This window comes from Gorilla gorilla, chromosome 17, assembly GCF_029281585.2.
Source record: "Gorilla gorilla gorilla isolate KB3781 chromosome 17, NHGRI_mGorGor1-v2.1_pri, whole genome shotgun sequence".
Classification (NCBI taxonomy): domain Eukaryota; kingdom Metazoa; phylum Chordata; class Mammalia; order Primates; family Hominidae; genus Gorilla; species Gorilla gorilla.
In genome coordinates, this window is record NC_073241.2 from 36,135,268 (window position 1) to 36,162,313 (window position 27,046).

General features: G+C 38.0%; 1 protein-coding gene across 3 annotated transcripts in view; it reads left to right on the top strand.

Moving 5' to 3' along the window:
• ZNF519 (zinc finger protein 519) overlaps positions 1 to 27,046 on the top strand; it is a 60,297-nt gene that overhangs the window by 9,114 nt on the left and 24,137 nt on the right. For 2 of the 3 annotated variants that reach the window (XR_008673406.2, XR_008673407.2), the window contains exon 3: positions 16,966 to 20,939. Coding sequence is in view for 1 of the 3 variants with exons in the window: in XM_031003796.3 (XP_030859656.2) it covers positions 16,966 to 18,458 (1,493 nt within the window). In the remaining 2 variants the exon portion in view is untranslated. Of the gene's footprint in view, positions 1 to 16,965; positions 23,604 to 27,046 lie in introns of those variants that run through there. The other variant, XM_031003796.3, reaches the window with a different exon arrangement.

The window sequence follows — 27,046 nt, forward strand, 5'->3', positions numbered from 1 at the left end:
TGCAGATTTAAAATACTTAAATATTCTAAAGATTCTGTCAGGAAACAATTTTTGGATTAATTTTCTAGAATCATTTGTAATTTCTCTTTTCTGCTTAGCATAGTACTAGGTTGGTAATTGGAGAATCCCCAGCAACAGTCATGTTGTTTTTTTTTTTTGTTTTTTTTTTTAATAAAACAAGTGTTGCTATCTCTAACCAGACCTGGTCACCTGTCTGGAGCAAAGAAAAGAGCCTTACAATTTGAAGATAGATGAGACAGTAGCCAAACCCCCAACTAAGTGAGGGTGAATGAAGGAGATGACACAGGCAAGGGGACCAAAGGTCAAGAAGGAAGCCAGGCCTTAAAATGTAGTTTAGGCACCACATGTTCTCACTCATAGGTGGGAATTGAACAATGAGAACACATGGACACAGGAAGGGGAACATCACACACCGGGGCCTGTCGTGGGGTGGGGGGAGGGGGGAGGGATAACATTAGGAGATATACCTAACGTAAATGACGAGTTAATGGGTGCAGCACACCAACATGGCACATGTATACATATGTAACAAACCTGCATGTTGTGCACATGCACCCTAGAACTTAAAGTATAATAAAAAAAAAAAAATCACTTGGAAATGTGAATTTTCAAAAAGAAAAAAAAAATGTAGTTTGGGAAGCTTTGCTCCAATGAAAATAATTTCTGAAAAGGTTGTGTTTTTTGTTTTGTTTTGTTTTCATATTCACAGATAGGGACATCTTCTGTCTCATGCTCTTAAATTTTCTAATAATTTTTTTTTTTCTTTAGTGATCTCCCTTCAAGTTTACAGTGAGACCCAGTGTCCCCTTTATCACTTATAAAGGGCTGCATGATCTGTCTGCTTTTCCATTGGTTTTGGATACATAGGAATATTTGTATTTTTGAGGAGTTCTATGTTAAAGTATCTTTTTCAGATATTCTTTTTGCATCATGTCTAAAATGTGTAAGGTGAGTAGGGGACATACTGGGATTTGGTTCAGAAATCCCAGGAACACCAGGGACAGATGTTGCATCTTTTCCGCTTAATAATTTTTAATCCTGTAGAGGTTGCAAATGTGATTCTACAAAAATCCTTACTCAGCAATTTTATCAGAACAATAAGCATTTTTCTAAATATGAAAAAATGTAATGTTGTTTTACCTCAAAGTGTTACTGCTTTAGAATAAATTGAGATGTAATTTAAACTCTATATGTGCAAATTTTCAAATTATAGTTCAAAGAATGAGTATCCAACCTTTTGGCTTCCCCGGGTCACATTGGAAGAAGAAACATTGTCTTGGGCCACACATAAAATACACGAACACTAATGATAGCTGATGTGCTAAAAAGAAAAAAGGTTCATGCAGTTTTCATGATATTCGTCACCACAGATAAGCAAAAAGTCCTCTCATTCAAAGAGCTGGTTGGACACCACTGATTAAAAGTATCTACTCACCTTCTAGATTTTTTAAATGCCCTGTGTCATTAATGAGCTTATAACATTGCTAAGCAAAATTAAGCCATCTATTATCTTATTTTTTAATAACTATTATCTTATAATTTTGTCTTATTTAGGGAGCCTGCTGGGACTGTGTCATTGAGATATATCTATATATATAAATGTGTAAGGTGATACACATACACATACCTATATAAATCGTATATGTGTATAGTCAGTTCTTAATGTTGATAGTTCTTAGAAGCTGTAAGTGAAGCAACATATTGTTTAAGAAAATGAATTTTACCATAGTTTAATTGATACAAAAGAAAGGTATTTGAATGGCATATAGCAGTGTTGTTTCATTTAAAAAAAAGCCCACAGTTTTCAAGAACCTATTTTGAACATTAAGTGAGGACTTACTCTATGACTGTGTTTGTGTGGCATGGATTTTTCAGATAAATAAAAATTGTATAACTATATATTTAATGTGTACAATGTAATGATTTGATATGTGTATGCGTTGTGAAATAAAATATAGTCAAGTTGATGAACACATCTATTACCTTACATGGATAACCTTTTTTTTTATAGTAAGTATACTTAAGGTCTACTGTTGTGGCAAATTTTAAGCATATATTACAGTATTACTTACTATAAACAATGCTATCTGGCTAATCTAATGCTAATGTACATTAGATTTCTCAGACTTGCTCAATTTGTAACTAAATTTGTATTCTTTGAACAACATCTCATATTACCACCCTCAGGCACTAACAACCACCCTTCTACTCTCTGCTTCTATGAGTTTACATTTTTAGATTCCCCATCTAATTGAGAACATACAGTTTGTCTTTCTGTGTTTGCCTTATTTCATTTAGCATAATGTCCTCCAGGTGTATCCATGTTGTAAATGGCTAGATTTCCTTCTCTTATGGCTGAATAGTATTCTTCTCTGTGTGTGTGTATGTACACACACACACACACCATATTTTGTCTGTTGTAAACAATACTACAACGAACATGGGGGCTGAAGATACTTCTTCAAGGTGCTAATTTTATTTCCTTTGGTAGTAGTATGCCTAGAAGTGATATTACTGGATTATATGATACTTCTATTTTTATTTTTTATTGGTTTTTATGATGACTGTATCAATTTACATCTCACTGACAACATACAGGGTTTCCCTTCTATGTATGTCTTCTTTGGGGAAAAATAATCTTTTGTCTATTTTTGAATAGGTTATCATCATCATTGTTTTGCTTTGAATTGCAGAAGTTTCTTACACATTTTGGATATTAACTTCTTATACATGGCTTGCAAATATTTTTCTATCCTGTAAGGTTTAAAAATTTTTTTTTTCTTTCCTGTGCAGAAGCTGTTTACTTTGATGCAGTCCCACTTGTTTATATTTTCTTTCGATGTTATGCTTTTGGTGTTATATCCAAAAAGCTGTTGCCAAGACCAATATCAACAAGGTTTTCCAATATGTTTTCTTTAGGAGTTTTAAGGTTTTATGTCTTACATGTAATTTATTTTTAGTTAATTTTAGGGTATGGTCAAAGAAAATAATCTAATTATATTCTTTTGCTTGTGGATATCTAGTTTTTCTGGCACCGTGTATTGACAAGACTATACTTTCTGCATTGTATATTCTTGGTGCTCTTATCAAAGATTAGTTGACCTTGTATGCATGGATTGCTTCTGGGCTCTCTATTGTGTTCCATTGGTTTTTGTATCTGTTTTTATGCACATACCACACTCTTTTCATTACTATAACCTTTAAATAAAGTTTGAAATTAGAAAGTATGATGCCCCCAGCTTTGTTCTTTTTCAGTATTGCTCAGGTTATTTCAAGTTGTTTTAGGTTACACTTAAATTTTACAATTTTATTTTCTATTACTGTTGAAAATTCCACTAAAACTTTGAATCCGTAGATTACTTTGGATAATATGGTACTTTGACAGTATTAATTATTCCAATGGAATATGTTTCTATTTATTTGGGTCTACTTTAATGTCTGTCATCAATATCTTACTGTATTTAATGTATAAATTTTTTATATCATCAGTTAAATTTATTTTGATTAAACTTCTTTTATACAATTGTAAATAAAAATTGTTTCTTTTTTTGTGGAAAGTTTGTTGTTACTGTATGGAAATGCAACAAATATTTGTATGCTGAGCCTGGTGCAGTGCTGCATTTCGGTAATCTCAGTGCTTTCAGAGGCTGAGGCAGGTGGATCATTTGAGCCCAGCAGTTTGAGGTGAGCCTGGGCAACAGAGTGACACCCTGTCTCAAAAAACCCCACAAGCATTTATATGTTGATTATCCTGATACTTTAATAAATGCATTTATTAGTTCAAACAGTTTTTGTTGTTGTACTCTAAGGTTTTATATACATATGTATGATCATATCATCTACAAACAGTAACATTTTTACTTCTTTTCCAAACTGGAGAGCCTTGTTCTTTCCTTGCCTAATTGTTCTGATACAAACTTTCAGTAATATGTTAAGGTAGAAGCATTGATAGTGGCACAGTATAACTACCCATGGCCCTGGAGGCAGACTACAGACCTTGACCTCAGCTGTGGTCCCTGAAGCAGCCCTGTTTCTGTACATTTGAAGGATCTAACAATGGTTACAGTTTCTGTAAACTGTTTTTGGCAGGTAAAGATCTCCTTTTGTTGGGTTCCCAGGTTGAGGTTACCTCTGGGGTTGCAGAGAAGAAGGGTTGTAAAGCTGGGTCACAAGGGTGCTGCTGGGTCACTGTGGGGTCTGTCTTTGATGGTCCTGTTACCAGAGATTAGGATAGTCATGGATTCTTTTTGGGACCTGGAAAGATTAGATTTCCTTTAGGACATTAATCTATATGGCAGGCACTAGGGTAGAGATTTCCTTGTGGACATTAATCTATACAGCAGGCACTAGGGTAGGGTTTTGAAATTTGTCTGCATATGATGGGCCATATACCAGGTGTATGAATGGGTTTGTCTTCTACTAGCTACCTTGAAGCAGTTTTCACAGGTCTCTAACTGGGTGCCTATAACTGGCCATGGACTGTGGCTGTGAGGGCTAGAACTGAGTTACAGAGCTGCTTCCGGGACCACAGCTGAGGCCAAGATCTACAGGCCTGCCTCTAGGGCCATGGCTGGGTGTGTCTTCCTGCATCTCTCTTGATAGGCGGACTATTTCTGGACTATAGCTGAGAGGAGTTTGAGACAGGTTGCAGAACTGCTTCAGGATCCTCAGTAAGACCAAGTTCGGTGCGCCATTTCCTTGTCTGTAGCCATGTCCATGGGCTCTTCAGTTTGCCACCTGGATGAGGGCCTGCTTTTTCCAAATGACCCTCCTTGATCTTTGGCTCCACAAAGGTTTCACAACCCCAACCATAGGCAGTCATCTTTCTACTGCCTGTTTCTGTAAGTTTATGACATAAGATGTCTTATGTAAGTAGAATCATACACTGTCACTTCATTAATGTCTTATTTCACTTAAAATAATGGCTTAAAGATTTATTCTTATTGTAGCATCTGACAAGATATTTTCATTTGAGGCTAAAGAATAATTCATTGTGGCCAGGCGCAGTGGCTCACCCCTGTAATCCCAGCACTTTGGTAGGCTGAGGCAGGTGGATCACGAGGTCAGGAGATTGAGACCATCCTGGCTAACATGGTGAAACCCCGGCTCTATTAAAAATAAAAAAAAATTAGCTGGGCGTGGTGGCGGGCACCTGTAGTCCCAGCTACTCAGGAGGCTGAGGCAGGAGAATGGTATGAACCCAGGAGGCAGAGCTTGCAGTGAGCCGAGGCCATGCCACTGCACTCCAGCCTGGACGACAGAGCGAGACTCTGTCTCAAATAAAAGAATATTTCATTGTATATATAAGGCACATCTTTAAAAATTACCTATTCATTGAAGAACGTTTGAGTTTTTTCACTTTTTGTCTTTTGTAAATGATATAGTTTGGATCTGGGTTCCCATTTAAATCTCATCTAAGGTTGCAGTTTCTAATGTTGGAGGTGGGGCCTGGTGGGAGGTGATTGGATCATAGAGTTGGTTTCTCATGAATGGTTTAACACCATTCCCTTTGGTACTGTCTGTGCTGTAGTAAGTTCTCCTGAGATCTTATTTTTAAAAAGCATGTGGCACCCCCACCCTCACTGTCTTGCTCCTGCTCCCACCATGTGAGATGACTCACTCCCTCTTTGCTTTCTGCCGTATTGGAAGCTTTTTGAGGCCGACACAGAAGCAGAAGCTGCTATGCTTCCTGTACAGCCTGCATAACCATGAGCCAATTAAACCTCTTTTTTTTTTTTAAATACCCAGTCTCAGGTATTTATAGCAGTGCAATAATAAATGAATACAGTGAATATTGCTGCAATGAACATGGATGTGCAAATATTTATTTCAGGTATACTCTGCATATTTTGATTAGATGCCCAGAAGTCACTTTTTCCCTACCAGCAGTGCACAAGGGTTTCAATTCCTCTATGCTCTTGACAACATTTGTTATTTTTTGTTTGCTTGATATTGGCCATCCTAATTAATGCACAATAATATCTCATTGTGGTTTTGCTTTACATTTTTCTAAAGACTAGAAATGTTTTCAGTAATTGCTATGTGTATTATTTCATCTTTGGAGAAACATTTTCATCTCTTGTCCATTTGTTAATCATGTTACTTACTCTTGTTGATTTTTCAAAGTTTATATATTCTGGGTGTTAACTTCTGTCAAACATACAATTTTTTTTCTTCTTCTGCTTACTTCACTAAATGTTTAGCGTGCAGAGATAAATTTAATGTAGTCCCATTTTTCTGTGTTTTTAAATTTGTTGCTCATGTATTTGATGTTATATGCAAGAAAACATTGCTGAGACCAATGTCATAATCTTTCTCCCTATATTATTATTATTTTGAGATGGAGTTTTGCTCTCGTTGCCCATGCTGGAGTGCAATGGCATGATCTTGGCTCACTGCAACCTTCCCCTCCTGGGTTCAAGCGATTCTCCTGCCTCAGCCTCCTGAGTAGGTGGGATTACAGGCATGTACCACCACACCTGGCTAATTTTTAAAAATATTTTTAGTAGAGACAGGGTTTCACCCTGTTGGTCAGGCTGGTTTTGAACTCCTGACCTCAAGTAATCTGCCTGCCTTGGGCTCCCAAAGTGCTAGGATTACAGGTGTGAGCCACCACACCCAGTCTCCCTATATTTTCCTCCAAAAATTGTAGAGTTATAATTCTTACAGTTAAATATTTAACTCATTCAAGATAGTTTTTGTGTATGGTTTAGAGGAAGGATCCAACCTCAATTTTTCCCATGTGGATATAGAGTTTTCCAACACCATTTATTGAAGAGACTATCTTTTCCTTAATATGTTGTTATAGTAACCTTGTTGAAGATCATTTGACCATATACACAATGCTTTGTTTTTGAGTTCTCCATTCTGTTCCATCATCTGTCTTCCTGCAAGTACCACACTGTTTTTATTTATGTAGCTTTGTAATCTACTCTAAAAACAGGAAGTGTGGTGCCTCTAATTTTGTTCTTTTTTTCTAAGAATGTTTGGGCCATCAATGGTCCTTTGAAATTCTGTGTAAATGTAATAATTTAAAAATATATTTCTTCAAAAAATATCTTTTGGATTTTCATTGAGACTACATTGAATTTGAATATCACTGGGGATAGTATTATCATTTAACAATATTAAATCTCCTGACACTTAAAGAAGAGTATCTTAAAGAGTGTGTTAAGTTTCACAGATTTTTCAATTTGGCAATTTTGCTTCTGCTTTTGATTTCTAGTTTTATTCCATGTGGTAAGAAAGGATACATTGTGTGATTCAATCTTTAATGTGTACTAGGCTTAATACCTTGGTGAAAAAATAATCTGTACAACAAACCCACATGACACAAGTTTACCTATATAACAAACCTGTACATATAACCCCAAACTTAAAAGTTAAAAAGAGTAAGAGTTGCTTTGTGTCCTAACAGGTTGTCCATGAAACAACTACCCGTTTTCTCCACTTAGCCCCTGACACAGTTCAGTCTGTTTTCTGTTTCTAGGAGTTTAACTACTTTAGGTATCTTACATAAGTAAAATTGTATAGTATTTGTCTTTTTGTGCCTGGCTTTTTGCACATAAAGTCTTAAAAATGTATTTATTGTGAATATAACAACATTTTCTGCTTTTAAAAACCTGAATAATATTTATTTGTATATTTGAAATTGTCTTTATTCATTTATTAAGTTGGTTCTTTCCACTTACTTGCTTCTGTAAATAATACTACAGTGAATATGGATGTGCAGATTACTCTTCATGTGATAATATATGCAAGGGATTATTGATGTGCTCTGTTCTGTTTCACTGGTATTGTCTCTTTTTAATCCAGTTATAAACTATTTTGATTAATATAACTTTATAATAGGTTTTTAAAATCAGGGTGTATGCCTCCAATATTTCTCTTTTTGACAATTGTTGAACACTTGTGGTCTCTTTAGTTCTGATATAATTTTTAGGATTGCTTCTTATATTGATGTAAAATATGTATAGCCATCATCCAGAGTATACCACCATTTCCTTCAGCACTCTGTCAGGGGAGCCAAACCCCATCTTTGGATAGCCCCTCGGAAACCAGAGATGTGGACGCATACTCCACACTTCTTTCTCTCCTGAGGAAGAAACATAGAGTTGGGAGTTTCTCCTGGTTGTACCATGCTGTACTGGGAGAAGATAAAGCTGTGCTGGGCACATGTAATAAAATTTTCCTTCTCTTCTACATGCTTTTGGAATGGATAAAGCTACAGCAACTGAAGTAGTACAAATTCTTAACTGTGTTTTGGAATTCCCACAAAGGCAATGTGATCAACGTGGTGTTAAGTGCATATATCTATGAAGAAATGAAGACCAGTGGTCTTTTTTTAAGCTTTGCAAGTTAAATTTATATATATTTTTTATTTTTAAATTTTATTTTTTAATTTTTGTGAGTACATAGTAGTAGCTATATATGTCTATGGGTTACATGAGATATTTTGAAGTAGCCATGAAATGCATAAAAATCACATCAGGGTAAATGGTGTATTCATTACTTCAGGTATTTAATCCTTTGTTTACAATCTAATTACATTCCTTTTGTTATTTAAAAATATACAATTAAATTGCTTTTGACTATAGTTACTCTGTTGTACTAGCAACTACTAAATCTTATTCTAATTATTTTTGTGCTCATTAACCTTCCCCACTTCCCACCAACCCCCCACTATACTTTCCAGCCTCTGGTAACAATTCTGCTCTCTCCCTCCATGAACTGAATTAATTTAATTTTTAGCTCCAGCAAATGTGTGAGAACATGCAAAAGAAACTGGAGGAATCATAGTATTTGACTGTAAATGATACTACAGAGCTATAGTAATTAAAACAGCATGGTATTGATCAGTGAAACAGTAGAGAGAACGCGGAGATAAATCCATATAGCTATAGCAAACCTATTTTTGACAAAGGTTTCAAGAATATATATTGAGGAAAGGAATTTATTGGCTAAATTGTGCTACAGAAACTAAATATCCATATTCAGAAGAATGAAACTAGACCCCTATCTCTTGCTATATTAAAAAGTTAAATCAAAATGGATTAGAGACTTAACTAAGACCTAAAACTATGAAAGTACTATTAAGAAAACATTGTAGAAACTCACTAGGAAATTAAATGGGGTAAAGATGTCTTGAATAATACCCTGCAGGCACAGGCAACCAAAGCAAAAATGGACAAATGGAATCACATCAAGTTAAAGAACTTTTAAACAGCAAGTGAAACAATCAACAAAGTGAAGAGACAACATACCAAATGGAAGAAAATATTTGCAAATGGCCCATCAGAAAAAAAATTGATAACCAGATTATGTAAGGCACACAAACAACTCTATAGGATAAAATTTAATAATCTGATTAAAAATGAGCAAAAAATGTGAATAGACATTTCTCTAAAGAGGGCATACGAATAACAGTGCATGTGACAAGGTGCTCAACATGTGATCATCAGAGAAATGCAAATCAAAATGACAGTGAGATGTTATCTCATCCCAGTTACAATGGCTGTTCTCCAAAAGTCAGGCAATAACAAATGCTGGTGAGTATGTGGAGAAAAGGGAACTCTAGTACTCTTTTGGTGGGGATGTAAATTATTACAGCTACTATGGAGAACAGTTTAGAGGTTCCTCAAAAAAAAAAAATAGAGCTACTATACTACCTAGCAACCCCACTCCTAGGTATGTACACAAGGGAAATCAGGACATCAGAGAGAGATTTGCACCTCCATTTTTATTGTAGCTGTGAACACAAAATATCTGAGACAGGTCTCATCCAATTTAGGTAGTTTATTTTACCAAAGTGAAGGATGCACACCTATGACACAGCCTCAAGAGGTCAGGGCACAGCTTGGTTTTATACATTTTAGGGAGACATGAGACTTCAGTATGTGTAAGTTGTACATTGGTTCAGTCTGGAAAGGTGGGACAACTCGAAGCAGGGAGGGAGTTTCCAGGTCATGGGTAGGTGGGAGACAAACGGTTGCATTCTTTTGAGTTTCTGACTAGCCTTTCCAAAGGAGGCAATCAGGTATGCATTTATCTCAGTGAGCAGAGGGATGACTGAATAGAATGGGAGGCAGATTTGCCCTAAGCGGTTCTCAGCTTGACTTGTCCCTTTAGCTTAGTGATTTGGGGGTTCAAAGATTTATTTTCCTTTCACACAGCATTGTTTACATTAGCCAAGATTTAGAAGTAACCAAAGTGTCTATCAAAAACAGATGAATGGATAAAGCCAATGTACATATACACAAAGGAGTACTTTTCACTTATAAATAATAAGATCCTGTTGTTGGCAACAACATGGATGGAACTGGAGGTCATATGTTAAGAAAAATAAGCCAGCCACATAAAGGCAAAATTTTTTCTTGCAAGACCTTTGGCTCTTCTGAGTCTTTTTTGGTTCTGTCCACTTTATAGGATTGTTTTTCCTATTTCTGTGAAGAATATCATTGATGTTTTGATAGGGTTGCATTAAGTCTGTAGATTGGATTGGGTAGTATAGACACTAAAAATACTGATTTTTCTTATGAACAAAAAATATATTTTCTTTTTTGTCTTTTTAAATTTCTTGCATCAGTGTTTTATAGTGTTCATTGTAGAGATCTTTAATTTCTTTGGTTAATTCCTAGGTATTTTATTTTAATTTGTGGCTATCGTAAATGGGATTACTCTCTTCATTTCTTTTTCACATTGTTCACTGTTGGTCTATAAAAACGCTGCTAGCTTTTTAATCCTATATCTTGACTAAATTTATGAGTTCTAATAGTGTTTTAGTGAATTAGGATTTTCCAAATATAAGAGCACATCATCTGCAAGCAAAGCTAATTTGACTTCTTCCTTTCCAATTTGGTTGCCCTTTATTTTTTTCTCTTGTCTAATTGCTCTGGCTGCCATATGTTGAATTAACAGTGGTGAAAGTGTGCATCCTTGTCATGTTCTCAATCTTAGGAAAAGCTTTTCATTTTTCCCCATTTAGTATCATATAATGTGAGTGTCATATATATCTTTTTATATGGTTGAGGTATGTTTCTTCTATAGTTTTGAGGGTTTCTGTCCTGAGGGGATATTAAATTTTATCAAATGATTTTCAGGATCAAAATGATCTTGGTTTTTGTTCTTTCTTTTGTTGATATGATGTATTACATTAATTGATTTGCATATGTTGAAGTATCTTTAACATCCCTGAGATAAATCCTACTTGATCATGAGGTATAATAATCTTTTTAATCTGTTGCTGAATTGTACTTGCCAGTATTTTTATTAGAAATTTTACATCTGTAATAATCTTTTTAATATGTTGCTGAATTTTACTTGCCAGTATTTTTATTAGAAATTTTGCATCTATTGCTGATATTGGCCTATAGATTTTTTTGATAGGCGTTTGTCTGGTTTTAGTATGAGAATAATGCTTGCCTTACAGAACAAGGTTGGAAGTGTTTCCTCCTCCTCTGTTTTGGAATAGTTTAAGTCAGATTGCTATTTTATACATGTTTGGTCGAATTCAGTGAAGCCATCAGATTTCAGGCTTTTCTCTCATAGGAGGTTTTTTATTATGGATCTCAACATGTCTTGTTTGTCTATTCAGGTTTTGGATTTCTTAACAGTTCAATCTTGTTAGGTTCTATGTGTCCAGAAATTTATCCATTTGTTCTAGATTTTCCAATTTGTGGCATCTATCTGCTCATAGCAGCCACTAATGATCTTGAATTCCTGCAGTATAAGTTGTAGAGTTGAAATGTCTCCTTTTTCATCTTTATTATTTATTTGAGTCTTTTTTTCTCTTTTCTTTTCTTTCTTTCTCTTTTTTTTTTTTTCTTTTTTTTTTTTTGAGTAGGAGTCTCACTGTGTCGCCCAGGCTGGGGTGCAGTGGCTTGATCTTGGCTCACTGCAACCTCCTTCTCCTGACTTCCAGCAATTCTACCTGCCTCAGCCTCCCAAGTAGGTGGGATTACAGGTGCCCGCCACCGTGCCCAGCTAATTTTTATATTTTTTAGTAGAGACGGGGTTTCCCCATGTTGGACAGGCTGGTCTTAAACTCCTGACCTCAGGTGATCCCCCTGCCTTAGCCTCCTAAAGTGCCGGGATTACAGGCATGAGCCACTGTGCCTGGCTGAGTTTTCTTTTTTTTTCTTAGTCTGGCTAAAGGTTTTTTTTTTTTTTTTAGAAAACAACTTTGCATTTTATTGACCTTTTGTATTTTATTTATTTCAAATTCATTTATTTCTGCTTTGATCTTTATTATTTCTTCTAATTTTGGTTTTGTTTGCTCTTGTTTTTCTAGCTCTGTAAGATACATCATTAGGTTTTTTCAATGGTTTTGGAAATACAGGTGGTTTTTCGTGACACGGATAAGTTCTTTAGTGTAATTTCTGAGATTTTAGTGCACCTGTCACCCGAGCAGTGTACACTGTACTTAATATGTAGCTTTTATCCCTCACCCGCCTCCCAGCCTTCCCCCTCAAGTCCCCAAAGTCTATTACATTACTCTTATGCCTTTGCATCCTCATAGATTAGCTCTCACTTACAAGAACATGCAATATCTAGTTTTCCATTTCTGAGTTACTTCACTTAGAATAATAGCCTTCAGCTCCATCGAAGTTGCTGCAAATGACGTTTTATTTGTTAAGTGTTCCCATTTCACCAAAACCATGCCAACATCTGTTGTTTTCTTGACTTTTGAATTATGGCCATTTTTGTAGGAGTAAGTTGGTATCTAATTGTGGTTTTCATTTGTATTTCTCTGATTAGTGATGTTGAGCATTTTTAGATTATTGTTCGGTGTTCGTATGTCTTCTTTTGAAAAATATATATTCATTTTCTTTGCCTACTTTTTGATGGAATTATCATTATTTGGCTAATTTATTTGAGTTCTGTATAGATTCTGGATACTAGCTTTTTGTGCGTAGTTTGCAAATATTTTCCGCTACTCTGTGGGTTGTCTATGTACTCTGCTGATTATTTCTTTTGCTGTGCAGAAGCTTTTTAGTTTGATAAGGTCCCATTTATTTATGTTTGTTTTTGTTGCATTTGCTTTTGGGGTCTTAGTCATGAATTTTTTGCCTAAGTCAATGTCCAGAAGAGTTTTTTTATATGTTACCTTTTAGAATTTGTATGCTTTCAGGCCTTAGATTTAAATCTTTGATCCATCTTGAATTGATTTTTGTATAAGGTCAGAGATGGGGGATCCAGTTTTATTCTTCTATGTGTGGCTTGCCAGTTTTCCTAGCACCATTTATTGAATAGGGTGTTGTTTCCTCAATTTGTTTATTTGTATGCCTTGTTGATTATTAGTTAAGATGAGTTGCCTGTATTTGGCTTAATTTCTGGATTCTCTATTATGCTTCATTGGTCTATGTGTCTATTTTAATACCAATTCCATGCTGTTTTGGTAGCTATAGCTTTGTAGTATAATTTGAAGAAGGGTAATGTGTTGCCTCCAGATTTTTTATTTATTTTGTTTTGGTTAGTATTACTTTGGCTACGTAGGCTCTTTTTTGATCCACATTAATTTTAGGATTGTTTTTTATGGTTCTGTGAAGAATACTGATGGTATTTTCATGGAAATTTCAATAAATCTGTCATGAAGTTGTTTGAGTTTTTTATGTAGACACTTTTAGTTATAAACTTTTAGTACTGCTTTTACTGTATATCCTAAGTTTTCATGTATTTCCATGATCACATATTTCAGAAATATTTCAATTTATTTATTAATTTCCTCATTGACCCACTGGCCTTTCAGGAGCATATTGTTTAAATTCTATGTGTTTATATAATTTCAAAACTTTTTCTGGTTATTAATTTCTAGGTTTTTTCATTGTAGTCAGAAAAGATACTTGATATTATTTTAATTTTTAAAATGTTTTAAGACTTGTTTTGTGACCTAACATATGGTCTATCAATGAGAATGATTCATGCACTGCAGAGAAAAATGTGTATTCTGAAGCCATTCGATAAAATGTTCTGTAAATATCCATTATGTCCATTTGGTTTATAGCACAGATTAGGCCTGATATTTCTTCGTTGGTTTTTCTGTCTGGAAGATTTATTCAATGCTGAAAGTGGGGTGTTGCAGTCTCTAGGTATTATTATATTGGGGCCTGTCTCTCTCTTTAGCTCTAATAATACTGGCTTAATGTATCTGAGTACTCCAGTGTTAGGTGCATATGTATGTAACATTCTTATATCTTCTTGATGAATTAACCTCATTATTATTATTTTTTTTTTTTTTTGAGACGGAGTTTCTCTGAGTTTCACTCTTGTTGCCCAGGCTGGAGTACAGTGGTGCAATCTGGGCTCCCTGCAACCTCTGCCTCCCAGGTTCAAGTGATTCTCCTGTCTCAGCCTCCTGAGTAGCTGGGATTACAGGCATATGCCACCATGCCCGGATAATTTTGTTGTTGTTGTTGGTTTGTATTTTTAGTAGAGATGGGGTTTCTCCATGTTAATCAGGCTGGTCTCAAACTCCCAACCTCAGGTGATCCACCCACCTCGGCCTCCCAAAGTGCTGAGATTACAAGCATGAGCCACGGTGCCCAGCCCTCATTATTATTATATAGATAACCGTCTTTGTCTCTTCTTACAGTTTTGTCTTGAAATCTATTTTGTCTGATATAAGTATAGCTACTACTGCTTTTTTTGTTTGTTTTCATTCACATGGAATTTTTTTTATCTTTTTAATCTATGTGTTTATAGGTGAAGTGTGTTTCTTGTAGGCAACAAATCAGTCTTTTTTTTTTTTAATCCATTTAGCCACTCTATGTCTTTTGATTGGAGAGTTTAGTCGATTTACATTCAGTGTTGTTATTGATTATATAAAGATTTACTCCTTCCATTTTGTTGTTTTCTTGTCTTGCTATCAACAGCAAGAGGGGACCTGAAAGTGGGTAGCCATCTGTGAGGCTGAGTCCAGGATTTTTATGGGTTTAGAATGGGGGAATGCATGCTGACTGGTTCATGGGTGGACTTGGAAAAGGCACCATTCAATTGATTAAAAGGAATCATTCTCAAAGAACCAATAGAGAGAGTGGGTTAGGGATGGAAGTTCTCACTCCAGTCCATGAATTCTTCCTGGAACTGGTAGCTCAGTTTTCAGGCTTTAGACTGTCCTTTCCTCGAAGGTCGAGTTTCACCAAGGACCCATCCCTGCCTGCCTAGGAGTTTGTCTTCTGTCACTATCAGTAGGACTGCAGTGGGTCAGACCTGAAACCAGCACAGCAGTTGATCACACCCAAGGTGAGCTGTAACCACTACCTGGTACCACCAGTAATTGCTCAAGGTCCTGGGGCTTTATAATTTGTAGGTGGTAAGCCAGCCGGCGTTGTATCCTTTCCTTCAGAGTAGTGAGTTCCCTCAGGCTCTGGGTAAGCCCATCGGTGCCATCCAGGAGCCAGGGACTAGTCAATAACCTTAGGAGTCTATTTCGTTTTCTGTTGTACTGTGGTAGAGCTAGCAATTAAACCATAAGATTCAGTTCTTCCGATTTTTCCGTCCTTATTCCACAGGCAGAAGAGCCTCATCCCATTGCTACCATCACCACAGGCCCATGGGGAATACCGCCAGGCTACCACCAATGTTCCCTTAAGATTCAAGGCTCTTTAGTTCACTTGTAATGAATGATGCTTGGCCTGGTACTCACCCTTTTTGTCAGTGGTGTCCCTTCTGTCTCAGCTCAGGTCCAGAAGTGCCATCCAAGTGCCAAGGCCTGGAATAAGGGACCCCAAGAGCCCAGTTGATGCTCTTCCTCCCTTTGGCCATGCTGGGACCTAAGTTGGCAAGATGAAATCCTCTATAGTTTTTCCTCTACCTTTTTCAGTGACTCCCTGTAGCCACCACAGTTGTGAATGTGCTGAGTCTCACCTGATTCTAGCAAGCCTCAGAGTCCCAATGAAAGCTCATAGCAAACTACCTGGTTATCACTGCAGGTTATTCCAGGTCGAGGGCTCTTTACTTAGCAGTTGATGGGTCTTGTCCGTGCCAAAATTTTTCATTCAAGGCAGCAGATTTCTTTCTGGCCCAGCATGTACCTAGAAATTTTAACTAGGAGCTAGTGGCTGAAAAGGGGTTTCACAACTCTGACTGGTGGCCTTGCTGGTATCCAAAATGCAAGACAAAGTCCTGTTTACTCTTTTCTGTCTTCTTAAGTAGATGGACATGGTCTCTTGAATCTGTGAACCGTGCAGCCTTAGTTTGGAGGAGGGGTGGTGTAAGCACTCTCTTAGCTGCCCCAGCTTGTATCTCAGTAGGTAATGTGGCCCCCAAGTCCACTGGCTCTAAGCCCAGTTCAGCACTAGGACTCACCTGGGAGTTGCAGTCCTTGTGACCTAAACTGCCTTTCAAGTTTTTTTAGGGCCCCAGAGCATTTTAGACTATGTCGATGAGGCTTGCCAGAACTCAAGTTCCAATCACCGGGAAGGGTGATTCCTCTCTGCCCAGGGCCAGTTGAAATACTCCCTCTGTGGGCAGGCGTCAGCTGAGTGCATTCCAGTTTTGCTTTCTGCTGTGATAGGGCAGCACTGAGTTCAGTGCTCACAATCCCAGTGTTCTCTATCTCCCAAGTGTACAGCTTCTATCTACATAGTATGTGACAGCTGCCAGGGCATGAGTGAGGGGTGGCATTAGTGATTCAAGACAGTCTTTCCTACCCTCTTTTAGTGAGTAGTACAAGGTTAAAACCAGGTACTGTGAGTGCTCACCTTTATTCTTATGAAGGTTTTTTTTTTCTTTTTCTTTTTTAATAGATTGTTGTTAAATTGGTGACCTTGCAGGGGAAATGATCACTGGAGCCTTCTGTTTAGCCATCTTGCTCTGTCCTTTCTTGGTTTTCTACTATGGCATTGTGCTGATGTTCTCAGCTTGGCAAAAATTCATATTAGATTTGTAAAGTATATTCAACTGAAATCAGTATGTAGAATAATTAGTTATTTTTACTTCTTTCAGCTGTGTATTCTTATTACAACCAAGGCATTTTACCAGAGCAAGGCATAGAAGATTCATTCAAAAAAGCAACACTGGGAAGATATGGGAGCTGTGGCCTTGAAAATATATGCTTATGGAAAAACTGGGAAAGTATAGGTGAAGGTGAAGGACAAAAAGAATGTTATAATCTATGTAGCCAATATTTGACAACTAGTCATAACAAACATTTAACTGTGAAAGGAGACAAAGAATATAGAATATTTCAGAAGAAGCCTCAGTTTCTGTCAGCTGCTCCTACAGAACCATGTATTCCTATGAATAACTATCAACATCAATTTTCGAAATCTGTCTTTTGTAATAAAAATCAGATAAATTTTAACCATGACTCAAATATTAGTAAACATCATAGTACTCATTTTCTAGAAAACTATTACAATTGTAATGAATGTGAGAAAGTATTTTACCAATCCTCAAAGCTTATTTTCCCTGAAAATATCCATATTCAAGAAAAGCCTTACAAGTCTAATGAATGTGGTGAAACTTCTGACCCATTCTCAAAACTTACTCAACATCAAAGAATTTATATTGGAGAGAGCTCACAAAGATGTAATAAAAAATGTATAATAGTCTTTAGTCAATCACATCTAAAGGGACATAAGATAATTAACACTGGAGAGAAATCAGTGAAATATAAAGAACGTGGCAAAGCTTTTACCAGGGGCTTACATCTTGGACATCAGAAAATTCATACTGGAGAGAAACCTTACAAATGTAAAAAATGTGACAAAGCCTTTAACAAGAGTTCACACCTTGCTCAACATCAGAGAATCCATACTGGAGAGAAGCCTTTCAAGTGTAAGGAATGTGGCAAAGCTTTTAACAGAGGCTCATACCTTACTCAACATCAGAGAATCCATACTGGAGAGAGAGCTTTCAAATGTGAAGAATGTGGCAAAGCCTTTAACAGGGGGTCATACCTTACTCAACACCAGAGAATCCATACCGGAGAGAAACCTTTCAGATGTAAGGAATGTGGCAAAGCCTTTAATAGAAGCTCATACGTTACTCAGCATCAGAGAATGCATACTGGAGAGAAACCTTTCAAGTGTAAGGAATGTGGCAAAGCTTTTAACAGAGCTTCACACCTTACTCAACATCAGAGAATCCATACTGGAGAGAAACACTTCAAATGTAAAGAATGTGGCAAAGCCTTTAACAGGGGCTCACACCTTACTCGACATCAAAGAATCCATACTGGAGAGAAGTCTTTCAAATGTAAAGAATGTGGCAAAGCTTTTATCTGGGGCTCACACCTTACTCAACATCAGAGAATCCATACTGGAGAGAAATTCTTCAAATGTAAAGAATGTGGCAAAGCTTTTACCAGGAGCTCACACCTTACTCAACATCAGAGAATTCATACTGGAGAGAAACCTTTCAAATGTAAAGAATGTGGCAAAGCTTTTAACAGACGCTCAACCCTTACTCAACATCAAATAATTCATACCAGGTAGAAACCCTGCAAGTATAAAGAATATGCTAAAACCCTAAACTGGTGCTCACACCTTACTCAACATTAGAAAATCAATACTGGATAGAAATCCCATATGTGTAATGATTTTTGAAACATCAAAATGAAGTCTAAGTAAAAATCAGAAGTGTCACTTTAGAAAGAACTAAGGTGCTAGCACTTCTGTAAATTACTCTGAATCAGTGTGTTTATTATAACAAATAATTCAAACTCAATTAGATAATTAAATTGTATGTTTAAAAAGAGTGACGACATTGATGGAGAGGCATAATTATATTCAATGTTCATTTATTTTTGTAATCACAGTATTCATGATTGAGAAAGTATTATTGATGTAATTAAATTCAAATTAACCTTTTTTTTCCCCACTGTGGTTGATTATTGCTGTCTCTGACATGAGAGTCCCTTCTGCGTTAGGTAGGCATCATTCACATGTCTCATGACATCATTCACAAGTTTCCCATGGAAGACTAAGAGCATTGGCATATAGGATGTATGATGAAATCTAAATGGAGTTGCTCTTTTTGTTTGACTTACAACAGTGAATATAAGTCATATATGAGTTAGGTGTTCAGAATATTATTGTTCTGCATTAAAGTGTGAGACAGAAACACTCTGAGTTTTAGATATGAATAGTTTTACCAACTATCCATTAAAAAGTCTTGCTAGTCCATTAATATTCTAATGTATCTTCATAGCAGCAAGTTAGAAGTCCTGAATATTACTGTGATAACAATAAAGAAATCATCTATTGCTTGCCTTATTTATTCAACTTTTTTTATAATTAGAATAATAACAGTTCTACTTCAAAATGTCAGAGAAAACTGAATCTTTCCAAAGTTGCTGGACATTGTAAGGGTGTGTGGAACCCTATTTAATTTAGCCTGAGGGATGGAGACTTGTAATGAGAAAATAATTTACAACATATAGAGAATAAATTATTATTATTTTAAAAAGTAATCTACATTTTGTATCCTTACCATTTCCTTTGATAGTTTAAAATTGTAATTCTCTAAATAAGAGATATATTCATAAATGTGACTTGTAAATGTTGAAATTTATATGTTTGCTTTTTCTGCATTCAGTAAGGGTAGTAGTTTCCAGCATCTGTGCCTCTTTAAAGTGAAAGACAGGGGCAGGCGTAGTGGCTAATGCCTGTAATCCCAGCACTTCGGGAGGCCCAGGTGGGCGGATCACCTGAGGTCAGGAGTTCGAGACTAGCCTAGCCAACTTAGTAAAACCCTGTCTCTACCAAAAATACAAAAAATTAGCTGGGTGTGGTGGTGGGCTCCTGTAATCCCAGCTACTTGGGAGGCTGAGACAGGAAAATCACTTAAACCTGAGAGGTGGAGGTTGCAGTGAGCCAAGATCATGTCACTGCACTGCAGCCTGGGCAGCAGAGTGAGACTCCATCTCTAAATAAATAAATTCAGCCTGGGCAACAGGTGAGACTCCATCTCTAAATAAATAAATAAATGAATGAGTGAATGATAGGATGGAATTAAAATAGTTTGAAAACACAAATTAACAAAATGGTGTTGACAAAGATTGTTCATTTGTGGTCTACCAGGGCATAAAATTCTCAAAAAACATAATCAGTAGGAAACCTCTTTATTCCTGAATATTAGAGAATATTATATGTCTTAAAATTATTCATGTTGAAAAGCTCTGCCTTTCATGCATTTAGGAGAAAAAGTCAGAGGGCAGAAGGTTTATGTAGACTCTGGTCTGTGCCTGATTTGGGGAATGGAAAGACTCGACAGAAGAGGCCAGGCCAGCCAAGCAGGGCTCTGTTGCGTGCAAGATTAACTGCTGGTTTGTCTTTGCAGAGCTCCACGCAGAACATCATCAAAGAACTGATGGACACTTCATCTCCCTGGGTGAGGGGCAGGTGTACCATGCTGTCATGGCCATTCCTGCCTCGATTCGGGTGTGGGTGTAGAGATGGTCTCTATAACCAGGGCCCAGACATGGCTGAGAAGGCCTTCTGCCAGGACTCCACCTTGATGACTCACAGGACTTTGTGCCTTGGCTTTCCCTATTGAGTGACCCACAGTTTTAATCCAAGGGACCCTGAGTCTGTTTCCTTCCTTCAGCCCCACCATTTCACCCCAGCACTGTTCAGGTGTAAAATCGGCTTTCACATATTTGTAAGAATATCTGGGAAAATTATTTATATTTTACTTTCACTTCATGTTATGACCATGAGTGTTTTTGCATTTTGCTAGGGCTCATTGTCTTAATTGGCCCTCCTTTATCCCTCTGTGTGCGGAAATAAATCAGCCCTAAATCTGGATGAGACCTGCAGGTGGACTCCATCAGTGCAGGCGTGGTGGGGCAGCAGGAGGAGCCCGTGGTGCCCACCTTCCAGAGCTGCCACCTCTTTTACCTCCTCATCTTCCTTCCTGTGCACCTAGAGAGAGTTCACCCCCACCCAACAGCTCCTAGACCTGCTGCCCAAAAGGTAAGTGCTCCATCCCTCCACAGCACAAGGGGGACTCAGCCACCTATTATCTGTGTCTTGGGAAAGTCCCTTCACATTTGTGGGCTTCAGTTTGCTTCTTTGGAACTGGGGTTCTAAGAAATCTAACATGATATGATTGTTTCAAGAACTAAATGAGATAAGCTATGGAAAGTACTTCAGACTTGGCCTTGTAGAAAGCACTGCTGAGGGAATAGATTGGTTATTCATATTATAAAACTATTTAAAACTCTAGAAAACTATAGTAAGATATAAGATCATAAAAATATCAAAATTAAGATATTGACAGTAATAGAATTAACCTACTCATCTATTTGCATTTTACCAGATTAATTTTTTCTTATGTGTGTGTGTTCTGTGCAATTTTATTACATGTGTAGGTTCACCTACCAGAAGATTAACTCGTTTTCCTCTTATAACCACATCCGCTTCCCTTCTCCCCACCATACCCACTCTGATTCTGATTCTTTGAAACCATTAATTTCTATTTCTGCAAATATGTCATTCCAATAATGTTATATAAATGAAATCATAACCTGTGCAACCTTTTGTAATTGGCCCTTTTCCTTCAGCATAATTCCTTGGAGATTCATCTAAATTGGTTTATGTTTTAGTTTGTTCCTTTTGTTATTGCTGTGGGTTTTCATGTGTGGATGTTACCATGAAATACTGTGTGTAACGCTTCACTCTTTCAAGAACATATTTGTTGTTTTCAGTCAGTGTGTGACTATTAAGAATAAAAGTGCTATGTACATTCATGTACTAGGTTTCGTGTGAATACATGTTTTCATTACTCTGGAAAATATGTCCAGGATACAATTCCTGGGTCATAGGGTAGTTACAAGTTTAATTTTAATAGAAACTAGCACTCTGTTATCCAGAGTGACTATCATTTTACATTCCCATCATCAATGAATTTCTGTTTTTTCAAATCCTCTTAGCCGTACTGACTGATGTGTATTGATATCACATTGTTTTAATGTACATTTTTCTAAAGGATAATAATGTTGAACTTTATTTAATGTTCTCATATGACATCTGCCTATTATCTCTGATGAAATGTTTATTCATGTCTGCATGTTTTCTAATTGTATTTGTTTTCTTGCAAGTTTTGAGAGTTCTGTTTATATTCTGGTTACTAGCTCACATAGGCAATAAATAAGTTTTTTTTCCACAAAGAAAAACATTTGCAAGGATTTTCTTCCATCTATTGCTTGCCTTATTTATTCAAGTTTTTTTATAATTAGAATAATAACAGTTCTACTTCAAAATGTCAGAGAAAACTGAATCTTTCCAAAGTTGCTGGACATTGTAAGGGTGTGTGGAACCCTATTTAATTTAGCCTGAGGGATGGAGACTTGTAGACCTTTTTGCACACAAGGTGGCTCCCTTGTTGTTATAGCTGGAGGAGGAGCCTAATGCAGATTTAAACCAGAAGATGGTGATTGGCGAATAACCATCTCCTTTTGTGTTAAAATGTCATGGCTAGACAGCAAATGTGAAGTAATGTCTTTAGGATGAACATCTCTTGTACATTGAATATTCACTTATTAGACAGGAAGAGCACTTATTTATAAACCAGTCACTTTCTATTAATATACAAATTAATTTGAATGTTAATATTTTGATTTCTGAGGAGATGTTAGGAGCTGGCTGTATGTATAATATACATAATAAGTATTGGTGTAAGAAATGCTTTTATTGGGCAGCTACTATGTACCTGCATGCTACTAGAGCTAAAAGATGAGTTAAATATAATGCTTTCCTCACAGAGCAAATATACTAGTTGGAGATTAAATCACAAGTATTTCTTCATTACTTTTATGTGCCCATCACCAAGCAAATAAGGAAGAAGTATTTTTTACATTTATTTTTTGAATGGTGGTAGAGATAAGTATTGAGGAGGGGCTGTTACTCCAGGCAGGTCGGGGGAGGCTAGGTTGGTGGGAAGTAGAGGGGAGGTGAGGCTTCCTGAAGGAAGTGATTAATAAAATGGGGAGATGGTGGAAGTTGGCTGGGTAAGGAAGAGGATGGAACAGACCTCCAGAGACCTGACACTGAGAACAGATGTTAATTTTAGGAGTTAGCTCCAGATTCTGTGTCACAAAAACATTCCTTTCACCTGGGAAGTTAGGGTGGAGACTATAAATTTCATGCTGTTGGAGACCAACAGAGGCAGAAAGCACATTTCACTCACTTTACTGGATTCCCTGAAACATAGACCCTAATAAAGATTTCAGATGCACATACTCAGTGCTTTCCAGAAGATGCTCTATAGAACACGAGGGACTCAAGATATTAACAAATGTCATCGGATAAATAGGTCCCGAGGTTAAATAAGTTCAGACGTTGCAAATGTCTGTTGTGAACCTTGTGAACCAGGAAAATCTTGGCAGTGTTCCAGACTGGGTGGCTTTTCCCTTGAGCGTCTTGAGAAACTAGTTCTCAGAGAATACTTTGGGAAATGCCACATCAGCATTCATGTGGTGTGGATGCTCCCTGGCTATTGTAACAAGTCGGAGCCTCCCTGAATATCCACTGCTATCCTGAGAGATTAACAAAGCTGGAGACAGCCTGACGGGAGGCAGCCATCAGTGCAATTAATGATGGGAATACTAAAAAATGGAGAGTGAAAGTTGGCCAGGCGTGGTGGTTCATGCCTATAATCCCAGCACTTTGGGAGGCCAAGGCAGGTGAATCTCTTGAGGCCAGGAGTTCGAGACCAGACTGGCCTACATGGTGAAACCCCGTCTCTACTAAAAATACAAAAATTTGCCAGGCGTTGTGGTGGGTGCCTGTAATCCAGCTACTCAGTAAGCTGAGGCAGGAGAATTACCTGAACCTGGGAGGAAGAGGTTGCAGTGAGCCAAGATTGTGCCACAGCACTCCAGCATGGGCAGCAGAGTGAAACTCCCATCTCAAAAAAAAAAAAAGATAGTGAAAGTTGTATAGGCGACTGATTTTCAACAGGGACAGTGAAAGGGACAATGTAGAGGACAGTGTGGAGACCATAGGGGTCAGGTCTGTTGCTCTGTGTATGAGGGTCTATCATTGGAAATAAATTGAGGTTATCAATGATGAGAGCTCTGGGGCCTCTGAAATGTGACTCTGAGTCTGGATATGAGGTCATCAGCCATAGGATGTTGACCACAAACTCATTGTGTTTGTTACTCACCTCCCACTTTCTACTTGTGAGTTACTGTGTTTTCTTACTTCACACATGGCATTTGTTAGAGTATTAATATAAACATACATATACACACAAACATTTTCATCATGAAAAACATGAGCAGTATTGGGACAAAAGCATCCTACTGATCTTGCATAAACTCAAAAGGACAAAATACTGACAAATGTTTCCAACACTGACAGCCATATTATTTACAAACTTCTTACTTGCCAGTCCTTCATGTGGTCATGTCCCCATTCAGGGGAACTGGAATCTGTACATCCAAGCCCCTTGATTTTACCATTCTAAACCAAATGCATCAACTGCCTTATTCCACAAGGGCTCCCTAATGTGATTTACAGAGGATATCTCAGGACATCTTTGCTTTCAAGCTGGAGGCCACCTTCAACGCCAGGTTATTTGACCACTTGGACTTGCACCTCCATGAGGACTTGAGGTCATACTGATATGGGATGGCCATTTCCAGGTGATGATGTGGGCACAGGCTTCTTTACACATACTACACTCCATTTAGTGGGGCCACCTCCACCTGAGACCATCTGTGTCACCCTCTGAAACTGCATCCTGCAACCATTGTGCTTATATAGGGCTGTAGTTTCTCCTGAAAAGAAAAATACTAGTATTTTAGTGAAGCAGTTTTTCCAACAAATCACTAGAAACTTTTTCTTCATTGTAATAAGAATGATGAAACCATAAATTGAGGAAATTGTTAATTTCATCATCACTGTTTTTACTGCTCACCTCTCATCCAATCTAATTTGTAGCCAAAAGGAACTACTTCATTTGATTTGGAGACTCCAGGAGCACACACTATGTATAAACTTGAGTGCATAAGGTTTGATGGAGAAGGTGGTTGGAAACTGATGGTTTACACAGCAGAGCAACATCACTCAACTCGTATATAAGCAGAGAAAGAGTTGGAGAAAAATGAAATGAAGCGTTGAGATATCAGCACCCCTTCACTTCCAAATGGCCAACAACCTGGATCCTTCATCTCTGTCCACTTCCCAGCAAGTCTGAATAGGGTGAGCTGAACTCACAGGAAGAGAACTCAGCCCTTGATACCTGGGAGCAGTGGGCAATGCTATCCTCTCCCTCTTTCATCTATAGGAACACCACTGTTGTTTTCTGTTTTGCCCAAGAGAGATTTACTCTCCAAAACTTAACTTCACTTGAGCCCAAATATTTAATATTGAAAGCTCTTAAAGGTTGGAGACATGAATAGATGGGTGTGGTTGCACACACTTGTGATCCTAGCTACTCGGGAGACTGAGATGGGAGGATTGCTCAAGCCCAGGTGTTTGAGGCTGCAGTGAGGTATGATCATGCCACTCTACTCCAGCCTAGGTGACAGAGCAAGACCGTGTCTCTAAAAAATAAAATAAAAATTTAAAAAGTGGAACACATGAGAATCAGTCCTGGGAAGGTCAGAAGAGTGTCTTTGAAAGTAATCTTTATAGATGAGGGAATGAAGCAAATGGTGAAATAGAACCCTTCAGTGTTCATCTTCCTGCAGAAACATCAAATTGAACAACTATCTACAAATAACTTTCACAAGAGCCAAGGAATTCAGGTGAGAAATTATAATACCTGGTTTTGACACAATAATAAAGAGACAGTGAAGTGGGTAGGAAGGGCAGAGTCACATTGCCTGTGTCACCCATCTCCCAGCTTTCCACAGTGCAGCATAGAGAGAGATGCAGCCCACTCGGGGGAAAGAAGTGGGAAGTACATAAAGGACTTTGACTTAGAGCCCAGTGCTGGGCCCATCATGGCAAAACCCAGTACCAGGCAGAAACCCATGGCCCCTGACCTCAGGCCAGGTCCTGTAGGTGGCACCTCTGGACTCACCCCAGTGCAAGGCAGAAACCTTCAGCCCCAAACCATGGTCTTGTGTTCCAGCTCACACCACTGCTAGCCTTCCACAGTGGCCTTAGGCCACGAGTGAACCCCACTGGCAGACAGGCCATATCAGCCTGGGCCACAAGAGCACCCAGGGCTGTGTTGGTCCTGGCAGCATGGGATTTGGATGTGACCCAGATTAGCGTCAGCCTTGGCAACCAAGAGACTGCTCCTACCTTTTCTCCCCCAGTCCTGGGCAGCACAGTGCAGAGTGACTCTATCCACTGGCAGGGAGGGAGAGAGAAGTAAGTGCAGGACTTTGTCTTACAGCTCAGTACTAGCTTGACATGGTGAAACCCAACATTGGCCAGCCAGAACCTGATGGTTCGTGACCCCAGGCCAATGCCCACAGATAGAGCTGCTGGAACTGCTGCAGTGTCATGTGGAGACCCGCAGCTCTGGTGACACAGTCTCTTGTCCTTATTTGTATCACTGCTGCACTGCTGCAGCCTACAGCCAATAATAAACCTCATTGGCAGGCAAGCCATAGCAGCATGTGTCTAAGGATGTCTCTGTGCTGCCTTGGTCTTTGCAGCTGTGGGCTTTGGGTTAACCCAGTGTTACAATGACTGCAGTGGCCACAAACACCATTCCTCAACTAAGGAGCACTGAGTGGATAAAGAGGTCTCTTTGGGGTAAGGAAAGAGAAGTAGGCACAACACATGGCCCTGCAGCCCAGTGCTAGGCCTGCCACAGTGAAGCCCAGCACTAGGCAGAGTCACACAGTGACTCTCCCCAAGCTAATGACCATACATAAAACCTTTGGAGTTTCCCTGTCTCCAGGCAAAAACTTGTAGAACCAAATGGACCCCTTTAGGTTTTGCTCTAGTTCCTCTGGGCCAAAAGAACATAACAACTATGGACACACAACAAAAAATGGAATTCTCCAATACACGAGATTGTCACGTGCCCCTGACATCAAGAACATTCAGGGAACAATGACCTCACCAAATGGACAAGGCACCAGGGACTGACCCTAAAGTGATGAAGTTGTATA